Consider the following 25,520-nt stretch of genomic DNA (forward strand, 5'->3'; position numbering starts at 1 on the left):
CACCCCAGGGATGGGTGTCATCCTTCCAGCTACCTGGGAAAATGGGAAATCTGGTTGCACAAAGCTCCTCTGGAGTCTCTTTTGTCCCAAATGGCAGCCCAGGGTTGTTTTGTTTGTTTTTCAACTTTGTTATTTGGTGTAATAACACCTCCCCTTGCTCCTAACTCTTCCCAGCTATGGTACCGCTGCTGTGGAGCTCACCTGGGTAAAAACTAAATGATCAAAAGATAAACATTTAAACAGCCAAAATTTCTTCAGTTCTGGATAGGGAAAGCAAGTTTCAACCTGAAAACAAGGAGAGGAAAAAACTCTACTGAGTTAAACTGCAATTGTGTTAATCAGACAATTTAAACGAAACAGTAATGGAATAAAGGATAAAAGGGTTCTTAGAAAAGGCAGGAGTGAGGGAGTTGCTAACTCATTTGAGACAAAAAGGGAGACTTAATTGCTATCTGTGAGTCATTAAAGGGTTAGCTGAGGCTGGGGTATGAGGAAAAGTGCAATGTGAAAAAGAGTGAGTCTCTCTCAGGAGGTACAATTTCTAGGAGACAGAAGACAGGGAAGAATTTTAGCCCTTAAATTCATCTTTTGAAGTAAAGTCTCCGATTGCCCTCGGGACTAAGATGAAGTCACAGTTTTGTGCAAGATGTGCTCGCACTGATACCTTGATGTTCTGATACCTCCAGGGTTTTTCTTTGGAGAGCTCATGCTGATGCCAGCTGCTGTTTTCACTTCTGTGAATATTTTCCAAGGGGGTGTTTGGGGCAATGGGGGAAGTGGTGAGCCCAGGGGTGCCCAGGGGGGCAAGAGGCCACTGGCCCCTGGGCTGGGTGAGGAATTGTGTGTCCAGCAGGAGCAGGGCAGGGATTGTCCCTCTGTGCTGGCTCTGAGAGGCCCCTCCAGGGCTGGCTCCAGTTGTGGCTGGTGCAGGAGAGCCCTGGAGGGGCTGGAGCGTGTCCAGGGCAGGGAACGGAGCTGGGAAGGGGCTGGAGCCCCAGGAGGGGCTGAGGGAGCTGGGAAAGGGGCTGAGCCTGGAGCAAAGGAGGCTCAGGGGGCCCTTGTGGCTCTGCACAAGTCCCTGGCAGGAGGGGACAGCCGGGGGGGTCGGGCTGTGCTGCCAGGGAACAGGGACAGGAGGAGAGCTCAGGCCTCAGGCTGGGCCAGGGGAGGCTCAGGGTGGACAGCAGCAGGAATTTGCCCATGGAAAGGGAGCTCAGGCCTTGGCAGGGGCTGCCCAGGGAGCTTTGCAGTGCCCATCCCTGGAGGTGTCACCTGGAGGTGGCACTCAGGGCTCTGGGCTGGGGACAAGGTGGGGATCGGGCACAGCTGGGACTCCATGGGCTGGGAGGGCTTTTCCAGCTTCACTGATTCCACAATTCCAAGCATATCACAGGCCAGGATACAGGCATACAGGATCCATGGATTTTGATGGTTCTTTTCCAGTGTTTAAAATGGTGCTGGCAGAGACACACCAGCTCTTCTCCTGTCACCTTGATCCTGAGGATGGGATCAGTGCGTCCGGCAGGGGCTCGGCTGCTCCCGGCTGCACCGATCCAGGAAAAGATTCCTCTAACTGGACTGGATGGGAGCAGAACAGGCAGCCTCTCCAAGCCCTTGTTCCATGTTTATCTAGCGCTGCTGGGAAGGTGAAGAGCCAATAAAAGCCCCAAGGCAAGGGGACCGTGCTCATGTTTCCAGCCGCACACGCTGGAGATCCACCGGGATGCGGGCACGGAGCCAGGCTCCCCACAGCTCCCGGCCTCCAGTGGGAAGCAGCAGCCTGGCTCCACGCTGATTTCAACCAGCAGGAGACTTGCAGTGAAGTTATTTGAATATGGGCCCCCCAAAGGCATCCTCAGTTCGTAGGAGGATGGGTATTAGCAGACACATTGAATACAGATGAGGAGGAAGTCTCATTAAGTCAAGGACGGTTGACACTTTTCCAGATCATCAGCCAAATGTAGATGTAAGGAGATGCTGGAATATTTCCACTATCAGCAGGCACCAGGAGTTTAAAATGTGGCTATTTCCTGCCTCCATTGCTGGTTCATCCTTGCCTGTCACTGCAGTTTTGATGGGCAGCCACAGGACCCACCAGCCCTGTGCTTGAGGGAAGCCAAGAGCCACAGGAACAAATGCATCAAATCTCATTTTTGTCCAAAAGCTTTTCACCTTTTTACAGAGGACAAGGAGGAAGCTTTAAATATAGAATATGAAAGTGTTTGGAGACTCAAAAGTCTTGAATGCTACTGAGTAAATCAATTTTTATTTCTACATGCAGTGCTAATGCCCCATCCACCTCAAGCTGAGCACAGCAGAAAGACTTTTGAGGAAATAAAATAGGACTGAATTGCCCCAAAATCTTCTATAAAAGTTTCATTTTCTGTGCTTTTTCAATGGGAAATAGTAAAAGAAATTTCTTTCTGCATGTTTTAATTAGGTTCTTATTAACACCATTTTTCTCTATGGAAAAAAAGAAATAACACATCAAACCAAAGCAAATGAATAGCTTAATCTTTTTTTCATGGAACTGTTAAGCTTGGAAAAGAGCTCCAAGATCACTGAACCCAACCTTTGACCAAGCACTCCCATATCAACTAAAACACAGTGCTAACAGACAGTTACTTCATTCTGTTTGGAAATATTTCATGGGTAATTCTTAATGTTTTATTTTTAATTTCTGGTTTGGAAGCAAAAGGTTGGCTGATAGGTTTTTTTTTTGTTTGGGGTTTTTGAGGGGGTTGGTTTAGTTTGGTTAATTTTTGGTGTACTTTAAAAAAAAAATAAATTAATGTTTTATGACCATATTGGTCAGACAAGATGGGAAATGATCCCTCAAGTGAGCGACATCTCAACACTCTGCAGGTCTAGAAGGAGTACATACCTTGAGGAAGTCTTCATTTGGTCTCTTCTGTTCAACTCTGCAGCCCTTTAGCCCTTGGGCTTGGCAAAGCTATGGACACAAGCGCAACCTGACTCATTTCAAGACACTTAAAGTACTTTGCTCTCTTAGTGCCCTTCCAACAGCGTAATCCCATTAAAAACAGCGACGGAACAACCGCGCATTGCTGCACTTTTGTGTTTTAGAACAATTCCAGTTGAGTGTGGTGCAGGAACGTTTGCATTAGCAGTGCCCACAGCCAGGAAAACCGCGGGGAGTTCCCGCCCTGCCCGAGCACTCCGAGCTCTGCTGCTGCCGGAGCACCGCTGGCACCTCCAGCCAACGCTGAACAGCGTCTGGCACCAATTTGGGATGCTCTGCTCCGTGTCCCCTTGGCCAGGGCACACACACAAGTGGCCAGGACACACACAATGAGGCACTTAGCGAGGTGGCTGCAGGGTTTTTGTGTTAAAAACACCGACTGTGGTATTCAATCATTTATGCTCGGCATAAAACAAGCAATATCACTTCTCACCGAATCAGAGGATGCAACAAAGTAATACGAGCTGACAGCTCCCACGTAACAAGCTTTTTTTTTCCTCTAGAGAAAGACCTGGAATAACTTTTTCCTCTCATTTTTCCTATTATGGGAAAAGTTGTCTTTTTTTTCCACCCCAGTCCTTACGTAAGCAAAGAATTTCCATAAGAGCTGCTCCCAAATGGACTAAAGATCCATTTCTAAGGAGGAAGTAAAGTAACGTCAACGCATTTCTTCTGATCCAAAAAGATATTGAAGCTGAACCAAAGCCTCCTGGTGTGAGATGGACCAAATGCTGACAGTCCTGGGTGGGTTTGGTTCAGACCACTTAGGGCTTGCACCCTCTTTGCCCCATGGTAGCAAAAAAAGGTGAGTGAACCCCAATTTTCTTCCAAAAATTTGACCCCTGAGTTCCTTTTCTTTTTTCCCAAGGCACAAGAAGACATTACTCAGAGGATGACACTGGCATGGTTATCACACTTTGGGAAAACCACAGCAAAAGGTGATGGAAGCAGACATCACAAATAAAGGCAGAAGACCCTTTTATTTCGCATAGACAAAATGCAAAGAGTGTCTCATTAAATTAATATTAAAAAAAAACCCAAATCAATCTCCTCACTCCACTGACATCACTCATCCTAATTAACAACAAAAAGAGAACAATCAAGGACCCATTTTCTAATTAAAAAAAAAAAAAAAGTGCAAACATGACAAAAGACTTTTTGTTTTTCCAAATCAATGTTCCTGTTGAATTCACAAAGAGGGTGATTTTCTTTTTTTTTTTTTTTTTGTGACATTTTTTCCCTTTTAAATCTTGTCTGATGGAACTTCCAGTTAAAATGTTTTTGTTAAGTCTCCATGCACTTCGTAGAAAATCAGTAAAAACACAAACGCTTGTGAAGATCAGAAAACTGGACTCTTTTACCCAAAAATTCAGATGTCCAGTCAGATGAAGCTCACACTCAGACAGAAAAAAAGCAAGAGAGTCTTTGCACTGTCTGTTGTTCATATTATTATTTTTTTTTTTTTGTCAAATATTTTGGCAATCTTCTTCTTTAATTATAAATATTGGAATTCAATAAAAAAAAGGTAGCTTTCATTGGATTTTTTGTTTGTTTGTTTGTTTTTCAGTGTAAATATTTACAGCCACTGTCCAGCCATGCTCTTTTCGTTATACCAGGGTGTAGGATTTTGCGTAGGGATTGTTTCCTTTCAAGTGGCCCCGGGAGTCCAGCAGGGATTCTTGGGAGCTGCTCATTTTTGCTTGAGCCTGTCCTAGCTCAGCTCCTTCTCGCTGAGGTAACGTTGCCACAGCACCAGGTTGCCATGACTGGACATCTCTCGTGGAGGATGTCTCCATGGGGATCGGCTCCAGCACGGTGGGACGCTTCAAGGTTCGGCTTTTCTGTGGCTCCAAGCAGGCTTGCCCCAAACCCAGGTCTCTGCTCGTGCCCTGAACGCCACGGTTCAATAAAAAGTCCATCCTAAGGTAGGGTGGCAGATGCATGAGATCACCTGGGGAGGCAAAAGGGAGAAGTGAGTCTTTATTTCGGGTCGTGCCTTGTGCGGCGCTCACCCGGCGGGAGCGACTCGAGCGGGTTTGGCTGCCAAAGGGGAGGATCTGTGATCAGAATTTATAATTGACAGATTATTTGTAACAGCCATTTACTGTGCTACAATCTTATGTACTGTGCAACCAATTCCTTTTGGGCAGATCCACAAGGATTTACTCTTCATATTTGTTTTTACAATGGAATGAGAAGTGAAGTGTTCTTCACATATACTCATGGAGGAGATAAAATGTAAAGACCTGGAGATTTTTCTCCAAATCTGAAAAGATCTTGGGCTTCCTTTGTCAAAAACTTGGAAAACGTGGAGGCTCAGTAAATTTCCGATTTTTATTTTTCATTTTAAATGGAAACCTTCACAATTCCAATTAACAATCCCCAATCTTGAGTAGAATGACTCAACTGTTTAAAATGGATCCAGGAGTGTTAAGGCTGTAGTCTTCAAGAGATTTCTGAATAAAACAGCAACGCTCTTGTCCTCATATAACCAAATTTAACTATCAACCATCATCAGTGTGTTTAATTCCCCAATAATTTTTTACCACTGTGACCACAAGATTGCTGCTGGTTTTGTGGTAACACAATACACTGGGACTGGCACCTGAGCTCTTGCATCAACTTTCTGCTTTCTATTGTCAAGAAAACCTCTTATTCATTATTTCCCCTGACTCCTGGGCCTGTTAGGCATTCATGAAGTTCCTTCAAGGAAATGAGAAGCAATCAGGCACATAATGACATTCTCTTCTAAAAATATTTGATGGTATAACCTCACCTATGTATGGAGGAAAAAAAAAGAGCACAGTTACAGGAGCATTCAGAGCAGTATTTTCCCTTCTTTATGGATCTCTGCAGGTAAAGAACTTGCTTGTTTTTTATGGTTGATGTCAAACCCAGAGTCTCATCTACAGATGGGATGGATCCTGAATGTTTAAAGTAGGAGACTCTTGGCACCACACCACCTGTGTAGCTCTCCATGAGCTATTTACAGCAGGAGAAATTAAGGCTGACCTGTGCCAGTGGCATAAACAACAGACCAGGAAAGAAGTTCTTCATAATAAAACAATGTATAACAATTCTGTTCTTTCTAGCCCAGCTAAAAGCTGTCCAATGACCTAAAATAAAACAGGTCCTCTGCTTTCCCACGTAAGTCAAGGCACTGCAAGTCTTACCTAAAAGACCAACAGCATCTGCTCTATCCGTAATTCCAGGTCACAGACAGAGAACTGCTGAGGAGTTGCATTTGGCCAGGATCTGTGTTTATTCCTACAGAAATCCCTCAGGCACAGTCTAACACCATATGTTTTTTTCTGGATGCATCTCCAGCACAGGCTCACGTGGTGTTTTACCCCCGTGGAGTAAGATGGGAGGATCTCGAGATGAGGCTGACACACACGGTGGAGTTGGAGGGAGAGGGGGAGGTTTGTGATGATAATCACACTGATTGCCTCTTGCAAAAGGAGTCATGTTAATTGGTTTTACTCGTTGGTTTGCCTGATTCTCCCACAGTACCTCTCATGCCAAGCACAGTTCTGCACATCAGACCTGTTTCAGCTGAGACAGCAACGCTGCTGCTGCTGCTGCTGGGGTGAAGGACAGCAGGACATGGACACAGGAGCAGGGAGGCACCAACTCACTGCACCTCTCCACAGGCACTGAGCCAAGCTGCTGTGGGTACATCAGCATTGTCCAGCACCTGCCCTGTCCCCTTGGCACCCCAAGCCCCTGGTGACACCAGTTCTTCTGCTTCCCCTTCTAGTCCAAGTCCTTCCAGAATGCAGCTGTGGGGTTGGTTTGCTCCAAAGAGCAATGTGAGGGGAGGAGATGGCCAGGATGGGAAGCTCTTGTGACACTTGCTCCTTGTGGCTGTGTCTCATTCAGCACTGCAACATCCCAGAAAAGGAGCCCTGTTCCTGCCCAGCTCCTCCCCAGTGGGAGATGTAGGAATGAGTGTGATGCTCCTCACACCTCTCTGCCCTCTGTCTCATGAAGGTTGGGAGGAGCTTGGTTTGGCTGCCTCAGGTGTGGGGGTTTCACCATCAGGGCCAGCAAAATGCACCTCAGAGATGGCAGCAGCAGGCCTGAGAGCTGTGTGACTAATTACAATGGTGACTTCCCTCTCTCCAGGAAGGTTTACAGACTGCTGGGGTCAGAAAGGTGTTTTTTTTCTCCCACTCCCATGCTCCACAGGGGTCCCTCAGCCCCAGCAGAGGAGGAAAAAATTTCTCTGTTGAACCCAGTCCTGGAGCACTGAGGAGACAGGAGGGGAGAGCTGGGGCTGTTCAGCCTGGAGAAGACAAGGATCCAGGGACACCCCAGAGCCCCTTCCAGTGCCTCCAAGAAAGCTGGAGAGGGGCTGGGGACAAGGGCATGGGGTGATATGACAAGGAATAATGGCTTTAAACTAACAGAGAGTAAGGGTAGATGGGATCTTGGGCAGGAATTGTTCCCTGGCAGGGTGGGCAGGGGCTGGGATGGAATTGCCAGAGCAGCTGGGGCTGCCCCTGGATCCCTGGCAGTGCCCAAGGCCAGGCTGGACATTGGGAGCTCCTGGGACAGTGGGAGGTGTCCCTGCCATGGCAGGGCTGGCACTGGATGGGATTTGCCATCCCTTCCAACCCAAACCACTCCACGTTTCTACTTCCCACAACAATCAGCCTTTTCCCAAAGGTGTCTGTCACCCAGCACTGCCTGTGAGGGGCTGCCACTGCTTTGTTAACACCAGCCAGGGAATTTTACACCCTCTCCCTCTTTCTGCTGCATTTTCTGGGTTTTTTTTCGGTTGGCTTTCCAGGAAGGAGCTGGTGTGGAGCAGCAGCTGGAGCGTGGCTCATTGGCAGCTCCCCATGGGTACCTCACCGAGCTGCTTCTGTGCCTTGGCACATTTGCTGCTTCTTGAGAGCCACAGCTACGAGTGGACTATAAAAAAGATGAGCATTGAACCTTACAGAGATGGAGGATGGTTTTCAAGCTGCTGTCTAGACATTTCTCAAGTGTATTTAGGAGCTTTGAGCTATGTAAAAAAGATCTTTTTTTCCACTCCCCCCCTTCCTTAAATCTACATAAGAAAGCGTAGTCAATAATCTGTGTAAACAATATGCAGTCATTTTACTGCAATTCTCTAAATGTCTGGGGGCAAAGTTCCAGCAGGATTTCAGTAATGAGAAACCACAGAGTGTAACTTGTTCTCCAAAGCTGGGTACTCAAAGCACAATCTCTGGCATGGCTTGTGCAGAGCCCTCATTATTTGATGTGATACACACATTTTCCCACCATAAAAAGTGTCAGTGCTCCTTCTCATCTGCAAGGAGCGTCTCTCCCTGCACCTGCTTATAAAACAGGCCACATTATTAAAATCACCAGCCAAGAAAAATTCTGAGAATGGAACTTTTTCTTCTGTGCTACAGTCTCGCAGGATGGAAAAAAAAAATAAAATAATAAAAAAAGTCTTTGATTTAGAAGAACTAATGGGTTTCTGACTTGAAAACACAATCTTTGAAATATAACCACAGGGGTTCACCTTTGCCATTCTTACATCAGTTCTGAAGGTATTTTTGAGCAGGAAAAAAAGCTTCTGCTGTATCTCTGGAGCTGCTTGGGAAGACTTTGGTTCTGATCCTCTGAACACAAGTGTGGCATTTTTTTGGTTTCTTGCTATTCAGCTGAATGATGGTTTTTTTTTTTTGGGCAAAACATTATGAAGTTTCAGGATGGTTCATTGCCTTTGATGCTCTAATTACCTCTTTTCAGCTATGTTTGTGCCTTATTAGTAATGAAAGCAGACCTTTCAAGTGCATGAGCACTGCAAATGAGCATGTTTAATAATTCATGCATTTTGGCTTAATTAGTACAAAAGACATTCTAAAACTATAGTTTTCTGATGCATTTTTAAAAATGGGGTTTGGACTGGATGCTCTTCAGAGGTCCCTTCCCATCCTGACCTTTCAGTGATTCTGCAGTTTTTAGGAAAGGAGAATTCACTGTATAAGACCCTGAGTTTGTACAGAAATAATAAACATCCAGTCAAATCTGAATGCTGCAATTTAAGCCAGAGCTCCCTCAGTCTTTTTTCTTTTTTTTCCTTAATGGCCAACCCTCTAATAAATTATTTAGTATAGTACATTTAAGAAACTGTTAGTTCAAATAACTATTTGTAAACAAATGCTAAAAATCACGGAGATATTTATAATAAACAACACATTCTACCAAAAAGGGAGCATTTTCTGAGTTAATGTGTTGCTGAATAAAAATAATTTATCCTTATTTCAGTACAACTAAGCTGATATAAAACACTTTGCGAATAAACAACATTTTTTAGCTGTATTCTGGAGGTCAGCTTCAGGTGTGGGAAGGGTTGGGATGAATTTGACAGGCTACATGCAGGGAAAAGCATCACTGCTGAATTTTTCTTGGATTTTATTCAAGATAGCTGTCTCATCTACAGAACAAAACCAAGCTGAGAAGCACTCCTTTCTCCCAAAAGATTTACCTCATTCCTCTTTCAAATGCCAGAGAGCTTACATGGTGGTTTGATTTTTTTTTTCTTTCATCTTCTCCAGAAAAAAATAAAAAATTCTAAGGATTTGTGCTATTTTCAATACAAGGATCATCACAGACTGTAAAAAAAAAAAAAAAAAAAGATGCTCTTACCAAGTTTTTACATGTGGGGTCTATTCATTTTCTCATGAATCAGAACCTCCACTAAAGGAAAAGCAATTTGTCTTCACAACAGTCCAACAGAGATACCATCAGTGAGGGTGACAGCCTGAGGGTTTTCAAGTTTTGGTTGCCATGTGGAGGAAATTGGTGCTATTTGAGAGATTATCTCAGAAAGTTTTGAGAAGTAGGGTTGGTGACTATGACAGGGTGTTTTATTTAACAAAGGTAAGGATAAGACTGCTTGAATGGGGCGTTCACACATCCTGCTTCAGGGGGTGAGTGGGTAAAAAACCAGCTCTCAGAAACCTCTCTGGGATGATTCCATGGGGTCAGAAACCTTGCCAGGGCTGAGTCCATACTGCCCTGTTAGCTCAGGGAAGGTGCTGGTGTAATTATCTTGATTTAGGAGCAGATTATCACCTTGTGCACTGCTGGTGTAGATGGAATCCCACTCTGTTGGCTTGTGCTGACTTTGGAAGGGAAGCACTGATGGGATATTGTGTTTTCCTTTGAAAGGAGGCAAAAGGAGACAGAGCTGCTGACTTAGTTCTAAGCTCAGGTTTATGCTGATTAAAAAATTCAGTTGGTTTTTCCAGCTCACTAGCACAGCAAATAAATCAGTGAAGCTTTTGCTGCTACTCACAGGCTGTTTTTCAGCCTATAAGAGAAAAAATTCCATTAGAAACGAGGAAAGAGTGGAGGGTTTGCAAAGACAAAGTGAGAGGTTTGCTGAAAGAAGGAGTGCAAGTGATGCTCAGATGTCACCATTAAAAACTTAGCAGGCAGAGCTTTCTTGGACAGCAGCAGCTTGGTCTGGAGCCAGGCTGAGAGCAGCAGTAACATTTCTCACAATTGCTGCTGTCAGTGGTGGAAACCTGCTGCTGCTCCCTCCCTGCCCATCTCGCGTCCGCACTGCGCCGAAACCTTCCCCTCACCTGCAGGGCTCTGCAGCACCAGGGACTAACACACTTCATGAGCAATAAAGCCAATTATTTGGTTAGCTTGGCCCTGCTCAGAAGGAGGGGTGAAGAGGAGCAGTCCTGCACCTCCTCGCTTGGCTGATACAGGTCTTGGGATCTGCTCAGTGTGGAAATGCCTTCCCAATTCGTTGGATAATTGTAATTTTCTTGCAGCAAAATGCCACAAGTCGAGAGTAAAAATTTTTGAAGAGTGCTTTGAATGCCAGGTCTCCGCTCTGTAGAGCTAGTGTTGATCAGTAATGGAAATGGAGGTGGAATTTCCAAGTGCAAATTTCTGACTGGCCAAATGAGAATCTCAGTTCGCTCTCTGTGGACAGCAGCAAACAATTTTCAGCACATTCAGGAGCTCACTGGCCCGTTCTGAGGCCACTTTTTCAGGACAAAAACTGGATTGAATAATTCTCTGAGGTGATCCAGAATAAATGGCAGAAGGTCTGAGAACAGCCAAGCAGCAGGAGGGGAAAGGAGGGAGGGAAGAGCCAAGGCTCAGCTTCCTCATTAGTGAAAAAGCTGCTGTGAGAGCAGGCACGTGCCCTTCCCTTTTCCAGAGTAGCTCCAACCTCTGCTCAGGTGCCCAGGAAAAATGACTGAAGTGCTCAGCATTTGGGGTGTGCTTTAAACTGAGTGACTGCAGGACTCATTTCAGCTGCCAGCCTGCCCCTCCTGGCTCCCTGACCCACAGCATCACATCCTCTGTGTTGCAGCAGGCAGAAAAACACCCCACCCTAATGCTGTTTACATTTTTCACCTAAACAGGTGAAAAAAATGTTAGAGGAATAGCCAGGTTTGCCATTTCTAGCTGGAGAAATCAGAATTCCCTGTCAGCCCTGCTGTATTTCATAACTTTCTACACAAAAACTGCACCCTCATAGATGGTTTGGAGATCCATAACACCTAGTTAAATGTTTCATGTTGCAGTCTGCTAAAACTGTCATTTTCAAAAAAAATACTCAAAATACCAGCTGTGATTCACAGAGCAAAATAAAAACAACAGTTGCTGTTGACTACATTCCTTGGAGTTATCTCTTAAGGAACACCAGGCTATCAGTAAATCTGTAGTCCAGGAGCCAAATTTGCTACTGCTATAAATCACTGACTCTATTGATTTCAGCAAGACTATAAATTGATTTCTACTTACTGGAGATTAGGTTTAAGTGACTGAAAATGAGGATTCCAACTAATGTGGATTTTCTTTTTCTTCCTTTTTTTTTTTTTTTTTAAAGGTGATTCATTTTGTTATTTAGATTTAAGCCTTCTGATTCCAAGAAAAAGCCTTTGATCAAGATGTCTTAAAGCAAAGGCATGACTGCTGTAGCTGAACTGAGATCATCCATCTGAACTCCACTGACATAACAGACTGTGCAGCTGCCTGAGAGGCGGCAGGAGCCTTGATTATCACATTGTTACCTCTTCCTGGAAGATCCAGGGGAACAGGAACTGAAGCATGATTTTGGTTTGCGTTTCTCTGAGCAGAACTTGGGTCTCTAACACGGCGCTGCGCTGTCAAAAGACCTGCCAGATGCTTTGTCCTTAAAGAAGTAACTTTAAGGAGAACTGATGTATTTTTAAGGGCTTCTCTGACACTGAGCTGAGTGAGGAAGGAAAAATTGATTAACTCCAAGGGTCAGATAGATTTAGACCCTATGGATAAGCCGTGTGGACATCCAGCCTCACGGGGCTGGTGACCCCACACAACTGATCCCTTCCTGCTGGGATTTAATGAGGGGTCTAAGTTATAAAAACATGCAAAAGGGGCCTCACTGTCTAAATCAATACCCACTGAAGGACTAAAGCCAGCAAATTTGTCAATAAATAATGAAATGGTGACAGAAAAGGTAAGGCCAGGAGCTCTCCCTTTCCGTCCGCGCCTTGTCACGCAAGCGGCTTCATGCATTTTTTAGGAAGTTCTGAGACAGCACTCTCCTGCCCAGTGGCTGGGAAAACTTGGAAAACAGTGCTGAAAACCTCGGTGAGGTGCCCCTGGTTAGCAAGGGTGGAGTTTTAAAACTCATTTGCTGGTCCTGGGTGCAGAGAGCAGAAACTGTTCAATTATACATCACTTCAGCCGGGGGTCAAATCGATCGTGCCTCCATGGAAACAGGTTTATTCCTGAGATATGCTGGGAGCCTGGATTCAGCACGGAAGCTGGAGAGGTGAGGAGCTTTCAGGGGTCACTGGAGTCAGCAACAGATGCTCTGTTGACCTCTCCAGGCTCTGAGGCATTCCTGAATTTGGGGATAAACCTGAGCGTGCTGTGGCGATGGGAGAGCAGAACGCTGCTCGTGGGGCTGGGCACAGCAGGGAAACCAATATCAGCAGTGCCCTGCTCTCTGCTGAGATGGGGGCATGATGTAACTCTGTCTCCCCATTAGTCTGGATCCCCTGAGGGATGCTGACAAGGTGCAGCACTGCATTTCTGTTAATTAATCCCCTGGGACCAGAGGTTCTCACAGCTCTCACATTTAAATTAGGGATGCTGAGTATTTCAGCACTGAAACTCATCTGCAGAGCCAGGCTTTAAAGGCCAGCACGTGGAGCTCTTCCATGGGTGGCACAGACCATCACTACAGTCAGATTAGAATTGTTAAAACTAAAGTTTTTTTCTCAAGTGATATGATTTCCTGCTTTAATTCCCGAGAAGAGCACAAGCATGACCTTTCCTGCAGGTAAGATTTGGTTTCCATTTTCAGGTGTTGTAGTGCCAGCTCTCCTGTAGAGCTCAGATTACACTCAGGTCCTCTTGGCACGGGGGGAAATAACAGAGCTGGACATCAGATAAATCAGGAATGGCTGTAAATGTCTGCAAGGACTTTAAAGCAGGGCTGGATCTGCTCTCGTCTGTGTGGAAACCCCTTGGGCTGGCTGACAGCAAAAATCACAAACACTGTATCCCAGCACTGAAGGTGAAATTACTTGGCATTTTCAGAATTAAAAATCTACTTTTTGTAGAAGTGAGGTTCGAGTTAGGGACACTTAACAGAAGTTCTCTAAAATATCTGTCATGTTAATTAAAGTGGGCACAGCATCTTTGGTTTGATTTGGAACTTTTGCTGGGAGTTTTAACAATTTAATGTTGAAGTTATGACTGTAAGAACATGAAAGTAGCTGAAAATTTACTGATAAATGTAATCCTTGCTTAAGGCATAAAACTCTTCAGTTACTACAGCTCAATTAAATGTGTCTAAAGCTACAGACAACATGGGGAGTCTAATAGCTGCAGCTATTATATATGTCTATATCTATATATATGGACCACAAAGCAAATAATTCACTTTAGAAAACCAAAATTAGAATTAAATTTTAAAAAACCCCTCACTTTTAATGAGAAAGATCTTGTTGCTAATCAAAAGATGGGAAATGGACATTCTTGGAAGGAGGAAGGAGGTTTCCTTAAGATGCAAGTTTTAGTCTAGAAGAAATAGAAAAAAACCCCAAGAGGATCCCAAGAGCACAGTTTGGGATGCTGTTTTTTTGTTTTTTTCCCCAAAGTCAGTGTTATTTTCAAATCAAAATAAAGAATAAATTAAGAAGCAGCAGGAAAAGGTAATTTTGCTGCTACACATTCCTCACAGAATCTTTGAGGAATTGATTCTCAATAACTCAAATTAATTTGAGTTAACTTGTTTCTCTCCTCTAATCAAAAAATATCTTCCTAACACCAACATCACTGATTCATAGGTGACAATTGTAAAAATAATTTAGATTACTTTAATCATAGACTCACAGAGGGGTTTGAGTTGGATATTAAAAATCATTTAGTTTCAAATCTTTCCACTGTCCCAGGCTGTTCCAAGCTCAGTCCAGCCTGGCTCTGAACACATCTAGGGATGAGGCAGCCACAGCTTCTCTGGAAAACCTGTTCCAGTGCCATCAATGACTTGAATTTATGTTGTAAACATCTTCTATAGTACCTAAAATGGAACTTCCACATCCCTACTGCACAGAAACCTTGTACCTGAACAGCTGCCCTATTTAAACTCAAGATTCACACTGCTATTGTTTCCCTTTCTGATCTCAGAATATTTCAGCTTCTGATCTGAACCTGTTTAAGTTCATTTTTATTGTACTGGCAAGGTTAAAAAACTTGCAGTGTGAGCCTTCCTGTCCACAAATCCACCAGAATTAAAATAAAAGCCAATGGTATCAAGTATGCAGTCACATCAATTAAATGCAGAATTAAATGGTTTTCATCCCTGAAGAACATTCAGCTTTTCCCTTCAGCTGAAGGAGAAAAAGCTCCTGATACTCCACAGAAATAAAACCTGAGACAAGATAAAGGCAATTTCCTCTCATCACTGATGTGCCATTTCTAGGATAAGCAGAAAATGGCACAGTCTGTCTCTTTGTGACAAGCTCCTGCTTTTCCAACAGTGCAGCAGAAAATAAAAAGAAGGTATTCCATGCACAGAAGGATTTAATATGGAAACATTAGAGATGCTCATCCAGGGGAGTGATTTCAGGATACATCACATAAGAATATATACGAGTTAACAGTCATGCTAAGAGTATTTACTACTGTTAAAAATATAGGCAAGAAGGTTTTTCCCCCACTCTGTGCCTGTCCTTCTGTTTTTCCACCTGCTTATTTTGATTTGTCTCCTTATGTACTTCTCTCAAAAGTGGATTTTGTCTCCCACAGTAAAGTCAGAACGGTGATTTCTTTGTTCTGTGTACACATTATATACAGTGTGTCTATACATATTCATGTTTTTTCATATGTATTCTATTGTATTTGATGCCAGACAGTGCAAATATAAAACTAAAGCAGAAAACAACCCATATCTCAGCCTTGGTGTGCTTTGCTGTGGAATTTCTGAACAACAACAACAACAACAGAAACATACATAGATTATACTCTGTATCTTCAACAAATTCAGTTTTGGATCTGGAAAGCATGGAATTAATGAAATTATTCCCCATTTTCAGCCAAGGCAGGATAATATAATAAGCATGGGAAAAGGAGGCTAAAGGTGAGGTGTCAGGAGTCCCAGCCCTTGCTGAATCCCCCGTGGCCAAATTTGTGTTGGATTCAGTCACGACCATGGCCAGTGGGGCTCTGCCAGCAGAAATCCAGTCCCTAAATAAACTCCAGTCACTGGGTCACAGGGAAACATCTCCTTCACCCTTGAACTCATGGGGCAGTGGAAGAGTTCACATCTCAGGTTACGACACTGGAAAAATACTGTGCCTTCTCTTGCTGCCTGCTCCTTATTTTTCTCATTATGATAAGCAGCTTATTTTTAGCTGCAGAGACTGAATTCTGGAAAAGAAGATTTGTTTCTTGACTTGGGTGTTTAAAACAACATTTAGGCACTGCAGGTGATATCCAGACTGCATTTAAGGGACCCTTGTAAATCTTTTAATTAAGTACTTGCATTCTTTAGCTCCAGGCTTGTCTACATGTTACAGGCTTTGCTGTTCAATCATCAGGATTAGTCAAAACAGCAAGAAACTTCTAAATTGGGTCAAAAATGCTAATTAAGGCATTTGAAAAACTGAGAGGACCTGATCATTCAGCAGAGCTAGAGAGGTTAAATCAGTATTTTTTCCTAGTTAATATGCAGTAGGTTTAAGGGCTAGACTTGGGCTGCTGGATTGAGGTGCCCAGCTCTAAAAACCCAAAAGGTCTCCAGATCTGGATGGGGAGGGCTTGATTGAGAGCAGGTATGGTTAAAAGGCAATGCCAGCTGGCCAAATCTCCTCTGGGACATGGGGGCCAAGGAGAAGGGCTGGAAGATGGAGAGGAGGGAAATGGTGTTCTTGCCCACCAGCCAGGATCACAAGGACAGCAGGAGTGAAGAGCTTTTAGGGGAGCAGGGGCGTGGAAAAGGGGGGATCCTGACCCAGGAAAGCACTCAGCTTCCCTAGGGAGGAGTGGGGTTTCCCTGAACATCTTCATGGCTGTGAAATCAGACCCTGGAAAATCTTTTTTTCAGTCTGCCTCTCCAAAAATGCCATTTATCCCCATTCATGAGCAGGTTCCTTTCACCAGCTGAATGTTTGTGAAGAAATATATAAAATCTTGTGATGCTTTAAATGGATTTCCAAATCTGCTGGTCTGATACACCCCTGAGAGACATTTCTTCTCTGGGATCATATTTGGGATCCTTCAGTGGTTTTATATTCATGTGATCTCTTCCCACTTTTGAGGAGGTGGGATGGTCAAAAATGACCTTGAACTTGTTTTGTGACATTAGGTAGAGAAATTCCTGGTCCAAGTCAAATGAACCCTTAAGGACAATGTCATATATGAGCAAAGGTTCTTTTTAGTGCTGATTAGCAAAAGTGGAAAATAGAATTGGGGGTCTGACTTTTGCAGTACCCCCATGGGAAAGGAGGTTTCTGCAAACTGAAAGAAATTAAAATTTTCTAGATATTTCCCATTCAAGCCCTCGTCAGATGTTATTCCTTCCAAGCATGAACTCCATTGCCAGGGGATGCAAGTAAGTGGTCTGTCCACAAAAGAACCCCAGACATAAATAGAACTTGGGATGCAAAGAATATCAAAATATTTCCCAGTTAATAGTGGTTCTTTTCTCCAGCACAATAATTTAGGAGTAAAGAGAAGAAAAAAACCCAACAGGCTTCTTGGCTGAGGCTATTACTGAGATTTAAAATTATAATAATGGGAATCTATTTTTAATAAACTGCTCCAGCAATGTTTATTGCAGTGAAGAATAATTGTTATGATAACTCAATTTGTGATTATTATTCTTAAAACAGAAAAAAGGAACATTATTATAAAACTCTTTGAACCTCTACAATTATCTTCCATTTTTCTACATTACAGACTCTTTGATGGCACAGTGGGAGGTAGGAAGAGAGTGCATTTCTTTCCAATTTCTGTCCCTTTTTTGGAGGATGAGGGACTGACTCATTTGTCAACCTCACAGGTAAACTTGGGGTTACAATTGTTGTAATTTATGAATATTTATATGAAAAATTGCCTCAGTTTTGCTCTGCTTAAATGATTCCTTGAGGACCTGATCTTACTAAACAAACTTGTAGTTAATGACAGCTGTGGGGAGGAGAACAATAATCCAAATCCCAGACTTCTGGGAGTTTTGGTGCTGAGAAAGATGCAATGGAAACAACATTTTGCCACCATTTTTACAGCATGAAGGGTTTTAACACTGAGCAGGAGCTAAGAAGACCCACTTTTGTAAAGGATGTGATTTATCCCACAGCTTTAAAATCCTACTGGGCTGTTTTTACTGCTTCAATTTCCTCTTTTAAGGTGCCTCCTGGGACACATGACTGTTTCTATGGCTTCCTGAAAAATGTCACCATCTACAGCCGGTCACCTTCAAGGTCTGGGCAGATCAGGTCTGACAGCTCTGTCAGTCCACAAAACTTCATGTGCAGGTCTGCATCCATCCCTTCACTTTTTGGAAGCTCTGCAGAGGCTGTTGTCAAGCAGCAGTTCCAGTTTGCTTGGTGGTTTGTAATGTGATAGTAGAAAATGGAAAATAATGGTGGTGTTGTTAAAGATGAAGCATGAGGTACAAATAATCACAGAATCTCAGAATGGGTTGGTTTGGAAGGGACCTTAAAGATCATCTCATCCCAGCCCTGCCAGGGCAGGGACACCTCCCACTGTCCCAGGAGCTCCCAATGTCCAGCCTGGCCTTGGGCACTGCCAGGGATCCAGGGGCAGCCCCAGCTGCTCTCAACAATCTGTTCTGTTCTTGTATTTTTCCAAAAATCTGCTTGAGTTGTTGTAAAGATCAGAACGCAAGGATGTCTGGAGCATGCTTTCAAAACACCAAATGCAGGAATTAAAAAAAAAGTAAATCTTGCTTCCATGTTCCATTTCCTGTAGCTATGACTTTTGAAAACTCAGAGAAACTCTTGAAGTTGTTTTTATTTAATTGAAGACTGTTTAAAAAATGTTTTCCATATACTTGAAAGTTTTGGCCTGGTGTGAGGAGAATGATGCAGAAAACATCTACAGCTGCTTGTATCATCAGCTGAAGAATCCTCCTCTCTAGGAGAGCTGGTTGATATCCAAGGATCACCTTCTCCAAGCTCAGTGAGCAGAACTCAGGCAAAAATTCTAGGAGTCCTCTATGGCTGAACAAAAAGCTCCTGGCAAAACTCAGACACCAAGAGGGAATATAGAAGCAGGCAAGAACAACCCCGTGGGAATACCCAGTCCAAGCATTCAGAAACCTGGTTAGGAAAACCCAAGCCCAGCTGAAGCTGAATCTGTCCAGGGATGTCAAGGACAACAGGAAAGTCTTCTGTAAGTTTTTAGGTGACAACAGGAAGGCCAGGGAAAATGTGGCCCCATTGCTGAATGGAACCTGGTGACACAGGACCTGGAAAAGGCTGAGACCTTGAATGCCTTGTTTGCCTCAGTCTTCACTAGGCAGAGCAGCCTTCAGGAATCCCAGGTCCCAGAGATCCCAGGGAATCCCAGGTCCCAGAGATCCCAGGGAATCCCAGATCCCAGAGATCCCAGGGAATCCCAGGTCCCAGGAACAGTCTGGAGCAAGAGACTCACCCCTGGTGGACAAGGACCAGGTCAGGGAATGCTTAAGCAAAGTGGATATATGTAAATCCATGGACTTTGATGGAACTGGCACATGCCACTGAGGCCACTGTCAATAATTTTTGATTGATCATGGAGATTGAGAGAAGTTCCTGAAGACTGGAGAAAAGCAGATGCCACTCCTGTCTTCAAGAAGGGCAAAAAAGAGGATGCAGGAACCAAGGAGCCCCTCAGCCTCATCTCCATCCCTGGGAATTCACCAGCAAACTCCATCCTTACCTTCTGTGAGTTAAGTTTCAGCTTTGCCATCACATGGATTCATTTCCAAATGCCCCATATATCAAAATAACTTTTTCTAACAGTCTTTCTTCAGTCTGCCTTATAATTGTTGGGAAATATTTTGAAAAACAAATAGTATTTATTGCAAACTCTTGAAACTTTACTGCAACTGTAAGATGCAACAGGCAGCAGATTGAAAAGGGAGGTCAGAAGTGATTGAAAGTGACATTTTCCCAGGAAGATTGAATTGGCTGAGAAGAAAAGCAAAGCACCATGAAAACAGGTGAAAGTTCTCTTGAAAGAAAAGATTTACTTCAAGGAAGAATAAAGGTGTGCTGAAGCAGCACAGTGATTTATCTCAAATGTCCTCCTCTACTGAAACCAAATACCTTAAGGTTTTTTATTTCTTCGCCACATCCTTAAATGGAGAATGACTTTGATTAATTGTGTTTGAATTACTAATTACCTCTGGCAAATTTCTGAAGTGATGGATGAAAGAAGAAAGATGCCCAGTCAGTGTTTCCTCACTGACTTGAAAATTAAAATATTGGTCTTTCTGCCATTGCAGAAAGTTCTTTCTATCCATAGGTTTTGTTTAAAACCCTTCATAATGTGACCTTTAATAATTAATTTATTAATTCAATATTTATGGGCCAACATTCAAATTGTCCCATTGGAACACTCAACTATTCTTTCAAGGTAATGAAGCTAATTATTAATTTTATAATATATTTAATTTTCTTGAAAAGGAAGGCTAAAGCTAATCAAGAAAAGTAGGGAAAAAATATAAAGCCATTAAAACTAACAGAGCTAAACATGACTACAAGTCTGTAAATCACTGGAGGGGCTCTAAGGTTGTTCCAACCCTGGAAGATTTTTTACTCTAGCACAGGGACCAAATTTTGGGTCTGTCTGCCCTCAAGAAAATCAGCTTTATATGGAATATATTAGAATATTTCCAAATACTAAATATGCATAAGCAATGTATTTGGAACATGAAAGGAAAGAGAGCAAGATATTTGTTAAAAAAATGATAAAAAATATCTGTTGACTGCTTGGAAGGAAAGAGCTCAGTTTTGACTTAGCTGTGAATTTAGATGCTTCCCTTTAGCAGAGCAGGGACAAATATTTATCTTACTTCTTTGGAGTTAGAAATGAAAAGTATTTCTATCTTTATCTATTTCTACAGCTCCTGGGTTTGTGGTTCTACCCTGTGACTACACAGAAATCCTCAATTTCTGCCACTGCTTGATTTCCTACTTATTTTCCCTCTTATCTATCTGTGTGACACACTAATTTCCTGCCTTGAGTATTATAACTGTCTACCTTCTGCTTGGGCTTTTTCTTCCCACATTTTTCTTTTTAGGCTTTCTCCAGCCAGATCTCCGATGCTTTCTTTTCAGTGCTCCTGCATTTGAATGACTCTTCCTGATCCCACTGTCTCCCTTCCATTCCTCAGTCCTCACAACCACTGCTTGTTATGGTGAATATTGTGCAAAAGACCCTCCATAGATTATTCACTGCTCTTTTTCACATAGATGAGCACCACTGATTACTTTGTGTGGATCTGAGTAGCAGCACTCACACTGGCAAATGTACATACTATAATAAAAATAGAATAGAACAGAATAGAATAAGAATAAAATAAAATAAAATAAAATAGTAAAATAAAATAAGCATGTTTTCAAAAAGAAAATAAATATAATTATGCCTTTTTCTTATTTGAATCCTGTGTCACATCCTGTATCTTGTAACAAAGACTGACAAATCTTCCGAGATTTTATAACTTGCTTGATCTCAGAGTACCACAAATCACATGCCTGTGCTGTTGGGAACTAAGGTATCACATATTTGTGACCTGGAAATTTGATTGAGCCCAAGAGTTGGATGTACCTCAAGTACCTTCAGTCTGCAAGGAGCTGGAGACTTAATTTTCTCCTTTCTTTTGTTTCCTCCTGATTTAGATATCCCGAGTTTGACATTAGGTGATGTCAAAGGGAGAGAGTGGAGCAGCTCCAGGACATCACCAAAGGGTTGTTCCAAGTCTGACAAGCCACAAGGCAGAAGGGACAAGCACATCTCCTGCAATCTGTCCTTCTGAGCAGTTAATGAGAGCCAACTTTTGCTCCCAAGCATGAAACACCGCGGTGAGATGTGGTTTATTAGAGGCTGGTTTGAGCTGGAGATGGGCAGATGCACACACATATGGTCTTATTTATCCCAGAAGGGTCAATGGCCTGATGGCTGCAAGTGTGAGAAGTGGATTTGATGGCTCAGCCAGCCTCTTTCTGCTCCTAAATTCCCATGTTTTCCGTACATGGGAGAATATACTCGCATGTTCCATTAGCTGGGATTGATGCCTTGGGATTTTAGCTTTTGTATTTTTTATATATTTGTAATCCTGCAATTCTTCAGTGTCTAACTCTAAACTCCATACAGAGTGTCAGCTCCTGCTTTCCCATTTTGGTTAGACACAATTCCTCTCCAGGCCTGGGAATCAAGGACACCTCACTGTCCCAGGCCCTGAGAAATGCAAACAAATGAGTTGGGGAGGAGCAAATTACCTGAAGCTGGAATTGTAAGAATCACCCCCAATATGCAAATTGTCCAAACTTATAAAAGTGTGAAAATCCGTGACCCATCATCCAGTTTTGGGTGTAGCCCCTGGGAAGGCTTCATCTGCCCTAAATGTACCTGAAGGCCCTTAGAACTCCTACTAATAATACTACTAATAACTAATAATAAATAGAACTACTTTTTATTCCCTTAATTTTGTCTGTCCTCTGCTTTTAGGTACCCCAAAATTCATCACGACAAACCCCAGTTACGTCTGCGAGTAGCTACAGGAGCTATTGCCACCCACCCTCTCCCGCTTCCCAGCCTGGCTGTGGGGTGAAATCCATCCCAAAGCCACCAGAAGGTTCTTTCTGCAGCCTCACCTGGGCGATGTGCCTTGGGAACTGCCATGTTCATCACCCTCCCTCCGTCCTGGGGCTTGGGCGGGGACGCGGTGAACCTGCAGATGCCCGACTCGGACGGCGTGCTGGACGTCAGGCTGTCCGTGTAGTCGTTGGTCCCTGCCGTCAGCTGCTCCGAGGAGGTGTCTGAGATGAAGCACTCCGTGATGGTGAACTTGGCGTGCCTCAGCTGCTCTTCCATCTTGGCGTGCTCGTAGGCCCTCGCCAGCTCTTCGTAGGTGGAGGAGGCACTTTCTGTGGAGACCATGCTGCTCCTCGCCCGGTCTGAGCGCCAGGGAGGGCAACAACGGGAGAGAGAAAACAGCTGCACAGTCCTTCTTTGAGAGAAAAGCCACGAGCAAGATATTTCAGAGTAAAGCAGAGAGCCCTTGGAATTATCAAGGTGATTTAAATGAACCTGCTTCAAATGACTGCACAAGTGTTAGTTTAGTCAGGAACTCGACAATTGCAGATAATCTAAAGGGAAGCCTTATCCTGTGAGCAGCATTTAGGTGCCTTAGCATTAAATTCATGTTCCTTTTGTAAAAAATAACCTTTACTATGTGAAAAATATTAGTTTTTTGACAAAAAAACCCCACATTTCTCAAAATCTTAAATGCCTTCAAAAGGTTTCAAACCCATGAACCAGATTTAGCAAAATAAGAAACAGCTTCTTTACATTATCTTTTTAATGCATCTCAGAAATATTTCACTGGGTTTACACAAAGGCTAGAAAGAAAAGTCTTTATGTCTTCATCATACATATGTCCATATCCAACATATATTTTTTTTTTTTGGAAAGTGCTGAGAACAAAGGTCAAATAGGAAGGCAGTAGCTCTCAGATATTGTCTCTCTAGACACCAGGTAAAACACAAACTCATTTTGTTCGGAACAAAGGTCTTCAGAAAGCAATATTTGGCAACTACAGCCTGCAGTCATTCAAGTTGCCTTTTCTCAGTGCTGCTGAAGCTAATGAGGGGATTCATATTTGACACACAGGTTATTATGACCTACAAGCTGTTCTTTTCTGCTGATGAGTTTCCGAGAATATCAATATTTCTTAAACAACGCTGTTATTGAAGATGTAAATGGCTACTGATACATTAAAAAGCACTCTGGAAATGCAGGGCTCATTTCTGCAGGGACAGAATTGCTGGGCTGTTGCACCCACAGCCTTTCTAAAACAGAGGGCTTTGAAAAGTTCCGTGGGCAGAAGTCGTGTTTCATCAATAGATCTGTGCAATTTCAGACATTGTTGGTGATGTTGGATAAACAGACACAGTGTAATAGCTAATTCATAAAAATGGACCTCCTGCAGCAGCCAGAGGCAAGTGTGTCGTTATTGCAAATCTTTATCTTTTTTATTGCGTGCCTGCACCCCTGCATCAGTTTTCATTGTCCACGAAGAACGATACTCCTGCCACTTTCAAACACGACCATCCATTATTTAAAATGACAAGTACTTCTGCAAGATGCTGTAACTTGCTTAAAATTTGGAGCTGACCAGAACTTAACAGTTGAGTTTCTTTTGATTTTTCTTTTATTCTCTTTTTAATTTTTTTTTTTTCTGTCCACCCACAGGAAACATCATTCTGTTTTTCACATTTGATTTGTAAATCAGACCTCAGTGATGTCTTCCCGTATTTCTGGTCAGCTGGAAACTCCCAGGAGGCAGCAGTTGACCAGTGCCATGCAGCAGTGTGTGTGAATATTGTGCTCATGCAAAGGTCACAGCTTGGTCCACTGAAGCTCAGGACCCACAGCTTCCCATACCCCATGCCAAGAGGGAGAATATTCCAGAACCTGCCTGCCTGAACACCTACTTCAGATCTGATGAAAGTTCATCCAAGCCCAGGGTGAACTTCATGAAACTTCTTGAACTTCATGAATACAGATTGATCAGGAAATTTCTAATGGCCTCTAGTTAGAACATTAGATTCCCAGCTATGAACTGCTGCCAGGCATTTCTCCTAAGCTCAAAAGCTACTGCTTTGTAAGCCTGGAATTGTTTTGATAAGTGCTGAATTCTGCCAAATATCAACTGCATCAACCAGCTCCTGAAATCTGAACTCCAGACTGGAGAAGTGATCAAATGTGCACATTAGCTCAATTGATTCTTGAACGTATCATTTGGCTACATATGTTTATTTGAAAGTTTTAAACTTCTGAAGCACTTAAATTAAATGGACTCTACTCTTTTCCCAGAAACCAAGTGGCGTAATAGAGCTGCTTTTTGGCACAAGAAAACCTTTCTTGATCTGAAGTTTGCTATCCCTTACATAAATCACCATGAGCTCCAAGGTAGACACAGAGTAGAAAAGTATCTTGTTAAAATATAGATGATGAAGTCTGTTTACATAATTGGATGTAGTTTATCTACTAAACCACACAGTAAATTTAATTTCTGCCCTTTGCCACACACATTGGAAAATATCCTTGGGTGACAACAAGTTGGAATACATCCAAATGCACCTGAAATCTGGAGCATCTACAGAAAGGGTTTCTAAAAGGAGATTTTCTATTTATATTTAGATTTTTATATTTAATAATCTTAAAAATTAATGGTAATTCTACCCAAAGGTTGTCAGCTGGCTGGAGGTATCTGTGACTGCCATGGTCCCATGGAGACAACATTGGGGTTTAAGGGGATGAATCATGAAACGTTGAGAACTCCAGGCTGTAAATTACTAAATATGAGTGAAGTAAGATACTTGTTCTTATACAGAAAACAAACCAGTCATACTGGTTTTTATGGTGAAAGGCCACTGCTTTGTAGCTCCAACACATCATGAACACCTTTCTCCTAAAATCAGGAGAGACAGTTGGCAATTCCTTCTGAGGAAGCCAGAGCAAGCCTGGATTCACTTTGGTTGGACTTCCCTTTGAGAAATATTTTACCTGGTTTTTTTAACCTTTATTAGATTTACTTCATGATTGTTTTTCTAGTTAGTAGTTTACTCATGTTTTTGCCTTTTTTTTTGCTTTTTCAGCATAGGGCAGTGGAGAAAGCTTTTTTTTTTCCAGTTACAGTTGCATTTATGATGTGAAGGTATCAAGAAGAGAAGAGGACTGCAGGCAGAATATGTATTCAGTGTCTCCCCGCTTGTCATCCAGAGGAATAAACCCTTTGCTGCTTCTCAGGCAAATCCTGGCCAGCTGCTTCAGA

The 25,520-nt window shown here is 43.0% G+C and overlaps 1 protein-coding gene across 1 annotated transcript in view; it reads right to left on the minus strand.

The window, feature by feature from the left end:
* Positions 1 to 4,187: 4,187 nt before the first annotated feature.
* Positions 4,188 to 25,520, minus strand: part of DSCAM (DS cell adhesion molecule) — a 437,468-nt gene continuing 416,135 nt past the window's right edge. The window contains exons 32-33 of the mRNA XM_023926681.2: positions 22,336 to 22,638; positions 4,188 to 4,934 (exon numbers count right to left, since the gene is read on the minus strand). Coding sequence (XP_023782449.2) covers positions 4,591 to 4,934; positions 22,336 to 22,638 — 647 coding nt within the window. The 3' untranslated portion in view covers positions 4,188 to 4,590. The remainder of the gene's footprint in view (positions 4,935 to 22,335; positions 22,639 to 25,520) is intronic.

The sequence above is a fragment of the Cyanistes caeruleus genome, chromosome 3, assembly GCF_971803275.1.
Source record: "Cyanistes caeruleus chromosome 3, bCyaCae1.hap1.1, whole genome shotgun sequence".
In the NCBI taxonomy this organism is placed as follows: Eukaryota; Metazoa; Chordata; class Aves; order Passeriformes; family Paridae; genus Cyanistes; species Cyanistes caeruleus.